The 10,983-nt window shown below is 56.3% G+C and overlaps 1 protein-coding gene across 2 annotated transcripts in view; it reads left to right on the top strand.

Annotated features, from left to right (window-relative positions):
* The first annotated feature begins 7,554 nt into the window (after positions 1-7,554).
* The window catches only part of Cpne5 (copine 5), an 82,761-nt gene continuing 79,332 nt past the window's right edge, over positions 7,555-10,983 (top strand). Inside the window, exon 1 of one of the 2 annotated variants that reach the window (XM_075979726.1) lies at positions 7,555-8,058. In XM_075979726.1, coding sequence (XP_075835841.1) covers positions 7,964-8,058 — 95 coding nt within the window. In that variant the 5' untranslated portion in view covers positions 7,555-7,963. The remainder of the gene's footprint in view (positions 8,059-10,983) is intronic. The other variant, XM_075979727.1, reaches the window with a different exon arrangement.

The following is a 10,983-nucleotide window of genomic DNA, read 5'->3' as shown; positions in this document are numbered from 1 at the left end:
CCCTAGCCTCAGATTGTCTGCAAAGTGGGCGGCCCACTCGTGCGAAGCCCCACTGACCTAAGTACCTGGGATCTTACATTGCTTATTTCTTTGCTAGTTTATTTATTTATCGTGTGCGTATGTGGGTGTGGATGTCTGAGGACAACTATGGGTTTTGGGGGACTGAACTCAGCTCATCAGACTTGGTGGCAAGTGCCCTTTACCCAGAGCTATCTCACCGTGCTTTTATGGTCCCTGCTTCTCTCGGGAGCTCCCAGCAGGCCGTCTTAACTGGAATCTCCTATGGACACTGGAGGAGATGCGGGCACGGGCACACTGAGCGTTTTACTAGTGAGTGAGTGTGTGCCTGCATGTGCGGTGCATGGATCCTAGAGCCCGGAAGTAGACTTCTGACCCTACTGTCCACGATCTGAGGCGGGAGGGTTGTGTAAAGCCTGCCCTGGGCCGTTGGCAGCTCCTGAGCCTGACACCTGAGCACACACGGGCGGGCGCTGATGGAATGAGTACTGGAGCCCCGAGAACAGACATTACCCTCAATCGAAGTGTGCCTGATGAACTGCTGGGGGTGGGAGGCAGAGCTAATAAACCCAGGGAAATCACAGCAGGCAGTTGAAGACTCCGGTAGGCACACCAGGGCAGGGCCGCAGGGACGCCGGCTCGCACACAAAGCCGAGCTCGTGGCATTCTGTGCACATTTCAGTAACTTCCGCAGCCAGGCAAGCAAATATGAGTGGCTTGGCATGAAAATCAATTTAGAGCTGATGGAGGAAAAGGTTGTTTCATCCCTGGTGGCTTCACAGTGCAGGTCCAGCTAGGAGAGAGGCTAGGGAGCAGGGTTGACAGAACGTCAGGGCTGTGGGACAGCGACAGCCCCACCCCCTGCCATTTTTAGGTGCCTGAGGGAGGCAGAACCAGGGCCTCTGGAGCCAGTTAGGGGAGATGTCAGAGTTTTAGGGATGGAATTGGCCAAGAGGCTGTGTCTCCCTGCTCCTCCTCGGCTTGAGTGTGCCAGTCAGGGAGACATCTTGCTAGCTGGTGGGAGGCTGATGGTACAGGGAGGGGCTAAGTTTGCTTTTGAGCTTGAGAACAGATGCAAGGAGTCAGTCAGCCTTCCACTTCCTAAGATGCTCAAACCAGGGGAGATGGTCTTCCACGGAGCAGGGAGTCCTGCAAGCCCCAAAGCAAGCCAGTCTGTCACACCAGGGAGGGAACTGTTTTCAAACAGAAAGGATCTGGGGTCATAGCTCAGTGGCAGAGTGTTCGCATGGGCAAGGCCCGGTTTCTATCGCTAGCGCTGCAAAGGGAGTTGGGAGGGAGGAGAAAGATGAAAATTTAGACCCAGCAACAAAAGAGAGTGCTGAGGTCAGGTAAGGCCAGACAATGGAATCATGGTAAGGTGTGTGTGTGTGTCTGTATGTGTGTGTGTCTGTGTGTATGTTCACAGAAAGCTGGAGAGGAAAGAAGCGTCTACTGAGAGCAGTGCTGGTTAGATCCTGGAGTCCAGGCTAATCCGGAAGAGGCCAGGGCCTCCAAGTTAGCTGGTGTGGAGCCTGTTGGCAGGGGCAAGGACATGGAGCTCCTTGTGGGGTCAGATGTTTGTGTGTTAAGATGAAAGTTACGGTGACCATCCTTCCTAGAAGGAGCTGAGGTAAGATGATTCATGCCTAAAATCCCAGCACTCGTGAGGTTGAGGCAGGAGGATAGCCTACAAGTTCAAGGCCAGCTAAGGCTACAAAGTCAGCTGGAGGCCAACTCGGACCTAGACTGGGAATATAGCTCAGTTGTGAGAGGGCTTCCTGAGCATGAATAAAACACTGAGCTCAGTCCTCAGCACCACATAAAACCAAGTACCTGGAACCCAGTACTCCAGAGGTGGGGCCAGGAGCATAGAGAGTTTGAGGCTAGCCTGGGCTATACAAGCTCCTGTCTCCTAAAGGAACAATATAGCAAAACAAACAAAAAACAAAAAAAGACTAATTTGAATCTGAGCTTTTATTAGCTTTTATTGCTAATTACTCATGGGCAAACGACCCTGAAGAGATTTCTTATCCTTCATGGGCCTCAGTTTCCAGATCGGCAGAGCCATTTTTTAAGGCCTTTGCAGTACTGAGGTCGGTGATGCCGTGACAACCACACCAAGCCAATACTGGATTAAGTTTGTGAGGGAGGACAATCAAGGGAGGTGACAGGCTGTGCTATCTACGCTGGGTGGGATATAGTGAGACCCAGAGATGGGTATTCCTCTGAGGATCAGGAAAGTCTTCACGGTGTCAGGGTTTGGGCCTACCAGACCCTAGGCTTGCATCCCACTCCTGCCTCTTAGCTCTGTGAGCTTGGGAGAATAAAGTCGATGAAGTGGCCCAGGTTCCTAACTTGGAGAAATGCAGCCAATGCCACCCCTTTGTCTGCAGCTTCCTCAGGAGGGAAACACTAGGGATGGGGGTCTGCCCTGCCCTGCATGGAACTCCTACATACTGTGACCCCCCCCAGCCCTCCACCCTAAAGACGGTCGGGTGCAGCCCCTCAGCCCTCTACCCTGGAGACGGTCGGGTGCAGCCCCTCAGCCCTCCACCCTGGAGACGGTCGGGTGCAGCCCCCTAGCCCTCTACCCTAGACATGGTCAGGTGCAGCCCCTCAGCCCTTCACCCTGGAGACGGTCCGGTGCAGCCCCCAGCCCTCCACGCTAGAGACAGTCGGGTGCAGCCCCCTAGCCCTCTACCCTAGACATGGTCAGGTGCAGCCCCTCAGCCCTTCACCCTGGAGACGGTCGGGTGCAGCCCCCCAGCCCTCCACCCTGGAGATGGTCGGCTGCAGCAAGCGGAGCAGGAGTAGAGATTTGTTAAGTGGGACGACAGTGGCTCCACTTGTGAGGACTGAGTGGGCGGCAGATGTGAGATTCTCGCTGTGTATTCATGGCAGGTTCTCAGTAAATAAGACGGAGACATCCAAATCCCTTCCTTTCTCTGAGGCTCTGGCCCCAGACCCCAACAGTGTCAGCCAGATTGTTGGCACCCAGTCCCCTAGCTTCGATCGTGACATATGCAGAATCAGTATTTAATGACGCGTGTGATGGACAGTCCTCTGCCGGCACCGGTGCCTGGACTCTGAGGGCCCTTATGAAGGACTCAGCATTTCCAAGGGCAAGAGTGGGATGAACCGAGCACCTGCCACGTGTGATCTATTTGTGACTGCACTGGCCTCAGGTGCTGGGAACCAACAGTTTGTGGGATGCTTTTCCTAGTGGAAAAGAGGAAGAAAGATAGAGGTAGGCAGGGGTGAGTGACAAGCTCCTGTGTCAGGGAGTGTTCCTGGAGGTCTCTGTGAAGGGCTGGGGTATTAAAGCAGACTGGGAACATCTTTCCAGGCAAGGGAAAGAAGATAGCAGGTACCAAGGTCCAGGAAGGAGGCCAGTGTGACTGAGGTGATAGAGGAGATGCAACTGGAAAGGTCGGTCGTGGGAAGATAACCAGGGAGGGTCTTGAGCAGAAGGGTGACATGTACCGTGTGGGCTGAGTGCACCCCCTGCTTGTGAAGGTCCAGAACCTGGACTGTAAGAGCAAGAGGCCTCCATCACCTGGAGAGAGGTTGGAGGGAGGAGGGCGAGAGAGAGGCCGGCGGTAGAGGTACAGTCAGACTGGGAACGGTCCCCAGAGAAGGAAATCCTGGGCACAGCAACTTTCTATGCTTTGCTTTGTGTCGGTGGCACCAAGCAAGATGGAGAGGGAGGTCCTGGGAAACAGTGGACCCTTCTTGCCTCTTCTACCCCAGTGGAAATGGCTTCACCTCACCCTGTCTGAAGCACGCCCTTGCTGTTCTTGGATATCTAACTCGCAGTTATCAGTGGGGTTTCTCACTGGGGGAAGACTTGGACGATCTTGAACTCATCACTCTCCTGCTCTAAGCTTTTCAGCAATCAAAGGTGTTTAATCTACAGGTCCCAAGTCCCCTCCAGTATTTCTATGAATGGAGGGACTCAGACTCTGCATCTAGCCTCCTTCCTACAACCACAGTGGTTTCAAGTCCCCCGCTGCCCTGAGCCTCTCCTTCTCCACCTGGGGCTGCCATGCGCAGTGGTACAAAGCTGTCTGCTGCTTAAGAACTTCCACGTAAGCAGGTAAGTGGGGGCTTAAGTGCAGCCCACACCTGCCAAGCCCACGGCTGTGTTCACGCAGCAGACAATGCTGTCAGGTGTAGTGCAGGCACCCCCACTACGTCCCCTGTCCCCTTGCACACTCCACACAGATCCCAGGGCAGCACTTACTCAAAGTGGCTTTGGAGGGGCGGGGAGAGTAGGGCGGTGGCAGCAGCTGCCTCTTCTGCAAGGAGCTCGGCCCTCAGTGCTTTCTCCTCCTTATCGATGCGGCAAGTTGCCTCTCAAAATTGCTCTGCCATCATTAACACCACGAATCAGGTCAGAGGAAGGCCGTCTGCAGTCTTGGACGCGAAGACAAAGTGCTGATGCTGATTATCCGACATCTTCCTGGCACGGCCCATTCCGTGCTTGTAGTTCTTAATCAGAGGGGTGGCAGGGCTTACTTGGTGGGGGGGGCAGGGTCAAGGTTGCTCCTAGTCTGGGTCTCAGGACCACAGAGCCAGTTTAGGGCACGTGTTAGGTCACCAGAGGGCTTGTCTGGATGCCACAGGTGGCCCGGCGACCACAGTACTGTTTCACCTTCTAGAGAACAAATTCATCCAAGGGCAACACCCAAAGGGTCTGCTCTGTGCTAGCAGTGAATGGTTCATTTGAGCATAGGCCAGAAGCCATGCTCCTGAGACTCACCAGCAGGTTCTGGACCTCACTGGTTGGTCGGTCACGGGGCAGAGAGGTGCCTTTCAGAGCACCTCACCATTGGTGCTCCCTTTAGGACAGGCTGGTGGCAGCCAGAGCCTAGCATTGTGGACACAGCTACCTCCACCTACCTTTAGCCTCAAACCTCTCCCCCCCACCCACCCACACACCATGGTTGCCAGGCACAGATCTCTGGCCTGGGCTCTACAGGTCTCTTTGAAGAATGCAGCTCAGCCTGGCTCTCACAGAAGTTAAGCCCAGGGCCCTCATGCTCATATCAGCCCGCCGAAGTCTGCAGCTCAGGCCAAGACCTTTCTGGCTCTGGGACAGTCGCTGGCACTCTGTGGATCAGGCTAGAAGCCTCAGAAGGTGCATCCCTCTGGAGCGGGGCAGCCATGGAGCTGACAGCTGGCAGAAGCCACACAAGCATTCCCCTGCTTGGGCAGATGGGGTCTGAGCAGTGCTGGATCCTCCCAGCCGCCCTGCTACCCCTGACAGCTCAAACCCTTCTGTCCAGCCTGTGTCAGGGAAGATTCCTAGCATCCACGCCTGAGCCCACTCTCGCTGTCATGGCCTCGTCACCGCCTCTGCAGGCTCTCTTTCTGCTTGTCCCCTGCTCCCTAATCCTTTACGCCAATTTCTGCAGCACTCCTATATGCCGCCCAGTTCTGTCTGCATGGCCTGAAGCCTCACTACCTCGGGACTTTTAGGAACAGATACCATGTCTTTTTGCCCCTTGTTGTTATTTTTGAGACAGGGTCTCTCTACGTATCCCTGGCTGTCCTGGAACTCTCTCTGTAGACCAGGCTGGCCTCAGACTCACAGAAATCCTCCTGCCTCTGATTCTGGAGTGCTGGGATTAAAGGTGTGTGCCACCACAACACCACACTAGGCCTTTTATCTATCTATCTATCTATCTATCTATCTATCTATCTATCTATCTATTATTGCCTTTTTATTCCAGCATAGAACAGGACTTAACAAAGAAGCTACCAGATGCACTCTGTTCTGTTTGCCAAAGAGAGCCGCCAACAGAAGCACCACAGTCAGTAGGGATGGGACAATACAGACTCCATGCTTCTGCAATGACACCCTGGAGTCACTGCTCCAAATGCTGTCACTTTTCAAGGTCATCAACAGACTTTTAGCTGAGCAACCTCCCTGCCTCTCTATGACTGCCACCCCAAACAGGACCTGGAGGGGGGGGGCGTTGAGCTGCGCTCTTGTCCCATTCCACAGCACGCCTGTGGTGAAGGGGGTAACCTAATTTTTGCCCAATCATTTAGAATTGTGTTTTAAAACACAGCCCTAACCATAAATGTTGGCCAGTTCCTTCACGTCTTTATCTCACGATCTGGCGTTAGAATCTGGGCTCATCCTAAGAACACACACAGTGTGGCGCTGGGCCCGGTGGGAACTTCTCTGGCTCCGCCGCCGTTCACTCCATCTCATTACCGTATCGAACAATAGCTCCAGACATATATTGACGAGCAGCTCACTTGTGGTTCAGCTGGATTTTGTTCTAGATTTGAAATTAATTGAAAATTGAAAAACAATAAAAATAAGAAAAGAAGGAAGTGGAGACCGAGTTGTTATTTGCCCAGGGAGGACCCCAGGCTCAACCTGAACGTGAGTTATTGTTGTCCCCCCACCCCTTCTTGGTTTGTTTCCCCAGGGAATCCCAGTGCCCGCCTGCGTACCCCAGGTGACAGAACCGAGTCCAGCTGATCTAGAGCTATAGGTAAACAGAAACCACTTGTGCAAACCCAGGGAAGGTGCTCTGGCTGACTGACATACTGAAAACTGATTTCAAACAGCATACATGTGGATCTGTTCGGAGTGCCTGGCTGTCAGAAGACCACCACCGACGGCGGCAACAGTGGGGTGGCGGGCGAGGAACTAGAAAGCTCCTTCTCAGCGAAGCTTACACTGAGGCTGAGGAGGGACCACGGGTGGATTTTCTGGAAAGGAAACTGTGTGCATAGCCTCCAGGAGCCAGCTTGGCGCTACAACCCCAAGCCCAAAGGGCAGGCCTGGCCAGGCAGGAGGCTCCAGGCTTGGCTGGGATGACACGGCCTGGGAGATGTTTTGACCTCCCCTCTCTACCCAATGCGGGGCTCTGAGCCTGGTATACTGAGAGCTGGTTGCAAAGCCCAGAGAGCTGAGGCTATTCTCTCAGTCTGGAGGAAGCTTCCAGACCTGGGGGTTGGCTCAGCCCCTATGGTCACGATGGGAGGAGGAGGACGGAGAGGCTGGGTATAGGTTCGGGCGACTGGCCAAGACCAGTGTCGGCCGGCACCAGAGGTGGATGGGCAAGTGTCCACTGGCCCACCCTACCTGCGTGGGAAACGAGACCAGCCCTCCTGGCACCAGGCTCGTTACCGGGAGATGGAAAGCCAGCTCTAGGTTTAGACCCTTGCGTGGTGGCGCGCACACTCAGCAGAGCCCTCTTCTCCGAACCCCGCCTAGATGCTGCCCAAACAGGTGCCCCTTGGACAGTCTCCCTCCCACAGCACGCAAACCCTGGACAAGTGGGGTGGGGGACTGGCGCAGAGCACCGCGCGCCCTGGAACTGTCTCTGGCTGTCGCTAGCCCCGTCCCCGACATCCAGAGCCGCGTCTCCACGCCCGCCACGCGCGTGCACACATACGCGCGCGCACACTCGCACACACACACACACCCCGCTCCCACACTCGCCCCGCGCAGACCCCGCCCCGGCCCCGCCCCGGCCCCTGCGGGCGGCCCCTCCGGCGCCCGCGGACCCCGCACGCAGCGCGCGCGCGGCTGGCGGGAGGCGGCGGCGACTCCGGGCACATTTGATTTTCCCGCAGTCCGGGCGCCCCGGAGCTGGAGCCCTAGCAGAGGACGTGGCGCTGCGCCTCAAGCCAGAGGCGGCGTGGTCCTAACCCCTCGAGTCCCCACGCCCCCTCCGCGCTCCCCTCCCCGCTACGCCCCGGCTCCCTCGCCGAGGCCCCCGCCTCCCCGCAGCAGCTCCCGCGCCCCGTTTCTCCACGGCCCCCGCTCTCCGCCCCCTTCCCGCTCTCACTTCCCACGCCCCCTCTTCGCGTTCCTCTCCTTCCCTGGCCGCCCAGTCCAGGGCTCCAGCCGCTCCGGAGGAGGCGTGAATCGCCCAGGAATATTGACTAATTTGGGGTGGGGGGGGGACAGTGGGCGATGGAGCAGCCCGAGGACATGGCGTCGCTCAGCGAGTTCGACTCCTTGGCGGGCAGCATCCCGGCTACCAAGGTGGAGATCACCGTGTCGTGCAGGTGAGCCGCCCGCCGGCCGGGTCCCCCTGCCCCGCCCCAGGTCGGAATTCCTCTGTCCCCACAGCTTCCATCCTTTGCTTACCGAGTCGCTTTTCAGTGTCCTGGTTTCTCAGGCCCCCATGCCTGTCTTTGGTCTTCGGAGACCCCCTTACCCAGTGGCGGGTGGTGACGGCTGAATGGGCAGCCAGGCAGGGGTCAGGTTCCCAGAAAGTTTGTGTTCAGAGCTGTTGCTTCCAGGACAGCAGGAAGACACAGGAACAGGGGTCCCAGAACCCGAGTGGGAAGGGGAGGAGCTGCCTCAGGGTCTTGCTCTGGCGCTCTCTGATTTACCCTTTCCCAAAAGGAGGAGAGTGACTGGCTCCATCCCTCCCAGGCGTGACCCACTGTGCCTCCTGTGACCTCCCTCTCCCCTCCTTCTGGTCTATGCCCCAGCCTCCTCCCCGCTCCTCCACTCTCTTAGAACCCAGGATTTGAAAGCCTTCTCTTTCAAGAAAGATCAGCCGGGACTCTCTCATAGTGCAGGAAGCCCTGGCGAACTTAAGGGTGGCGCCATTAAAAACCAGTAACTCTGTGGAAAATCTTAGACCAAAGGAGTGAGGGCTGACGGTGAAAATGTCAGAATCCGCAGGCAGGGGTGTGTTCTGTAGGCTGCCACCCCGAGTCCCCTGGGACACCATACAGGTTGGGAATAAGTTCTCAGAGGAGCTGGGTGCCTCGAGGGTGAAGAGGCCTGTGGCTGACCCTGGACACACTGCTTTGACGGGTCTGTGAGGGACACCGTGGTCCAGATATAGCTCACCTTTTGTACCCTGGTTCCGGATCACTCACCTCCGCTTCTTGCAGGTCGCTGTTGAATTAGGCTTTGTCCACCCTCATGTGCCCTCAGTTCTGAGTGACTGAGTTGAGACACAGAGGAAGTGTAGGTAGAGCCTGAGATGCTGGCCTGTGCTGTGATTGAGGATGGGTTCTGGGGAGACACTTCCTGAGGACTTGGAGCGAGGGCTGCTGGGGTGGTGTCCCTAGGCAGGTTCTCCAAGGGGCCTACTGTGTGTCCAGCCCGCCCCCACCTCGTTCCCACGCAAAGAATCTGCCTTCGCTCTGCTGGGAGGTTCCTGATGCCCATTAGTGCCAGCCTCACCTCCTCAGCTGTCAGCAGCTGCGAGCTTGCCCTCCTCCAGCACACAGCCCTGCCTCCTCCTTCAATCACGCCTGTCGCCTTCAGGCTCTTCAGTTGTCTCCCGGAGCCTTCCCACCTCTGGGCCTCTGAACAGCCTGTTCCCTACCCCGAAAGGCTTTGTGCTTTTCCATTTCCAGGGACATCCTCCTCTTGTCCCTAAAGATGCCAGCCTGAAGCCCTGGCTTCTCCATCCCTCGGACCCTGAGTGCAGAGCCTCTGCGTGAACATGGGACGTGGGGATGCCCCTGGGACGGGCCCGAAAGCCTTCCACGCCACGGAGAGGAAGGGTGATGGCAGCTTGCCATCAGACATCTTGTGGGGAACCCCTGACGTGCCGCTTGGGGCAAACTTTAAGCCTCAGTTTCCCAGTTGCCATCTGCTTCCTCCCCAGGAAGCTTTGGTCACAGGGGTAACTACATACGCACTTAGAACACACAGCGGGTGCAAACGCTGCCGGTAGATGACGTGGTAGATACAGAGGGGCTCTGCCACACCGAGCAAGTGGCCAGGGCAGTAAGCCCGAGACAGAAATTCTTGGCCCCTCTCTGTTTCCTAGAAGCATCCAGGGGACAGATGTCGACACCCTGCATGAGAAGAACCTGCTGTGGGAGAGTTCCCAGAGGTTGGCTTCTGGGTTGACCCTGGTGTCCATCCCTCCGAAAGGATATGATCCACATTTTGTCGAAGGCCCGGCCAGGCTCCATGTCTACTCCCCTGAAATGGAAACGAGGGAGAAGTGGTTTTGATAATGAGAGATGAGGACAGAAGGGTCACTTGGAGCAGAGAGGAGAGGTGGCAAAGCAGTCGGGTGGCCTTGAACCTGGAGATCCACCTTTGGTTTGGCTGGGGTCAATGGTCCAGGATCAGGGGTGGGCAGAGACCTGCAGAGCCCGCATGGCCATCGTACTCTTTAGTCCATGCTTAAAGTTAGAGTTCCTTCTGCAGCCTGGACAGCACTAACTGGACCTTATGGAGTGGAGACTTTGGGGTACCCTACCCTGAGCATCTCAGTGACCCTTTCTGGCTACTTCCTCCAGATGGGCAGCTGGGGGCAGTGTTTCAGGGGGGTTGATGAGTTCTCTGGCTCCCCTGATCCAACCCTGGAAACTCTGCCTTGTTCTGGGGCCTGTTCTGCTCTGCCTTATCTGGGCTCTTCAGCAGAGCAAGGCTGCCTGATTCAGGGCACGGTCCTATATCTTTCCCAGGGACCTTGCTGGTGCCCAGTGTGTGCGTGCAGAAGGCAGAGGACACCATGGGTGGACACATCAGGGCCTCTGCCTCTATAGAGAACATCTTGGGTCAGTCTGTGGTCCACTCCCAAGAGTAAGCCAGCCTTGTGTTGTTTAACACATGGTTAAGAATGTGGTTCATGCCTTTGATCCCAATACTCAAGAGAGAGGCAGTAGTATCTCTGTGAGTTTAAGACCAGTCTGGTCTACATAGCCAGTTCCAGAACAGTCAGGGCTACATAGAGAGACCTTGCCCCTACAAATAAGGCCCAACAAACAACAACGAGTGTGAGCTTAAATTTAATCCCAGCATCCAGGAGGCAGAGGCAGGCATGGATCTATTAGTTCCAGGCTACCCTGGTCTATGTAGAGCTTGGCTCTATCTCCCTGGGTTCAAATCCCAGCTTTTCCTGTGATGTGGTGTGTGTGTGTGGCGTGCGCGTGCGCACACGCGCGCGCACGCGTGCATGTAGTCCAGGCTTTTGAGGATCAAATCCATATTACACAAGCACACTACCA

The sequence above is a fragment of the Microtus pennsylvanicus genome, chromosome 7 (genome assembly GCF_037038515.1).
Source record: "Microtus pennsylvanicus isolate mMicPen1 chromosome 7, mMicPen1.hap1, whole genome shotgun sequence".
NCBI lineage: Eukaryota > Metazoa > Chordata > Mammalia > Rodentia > Cricetidae > Microtus > Microtus pennsylvanicus.
This window is presented reverse-complemented; position numbering and strand designations above follow the sequence as displayed.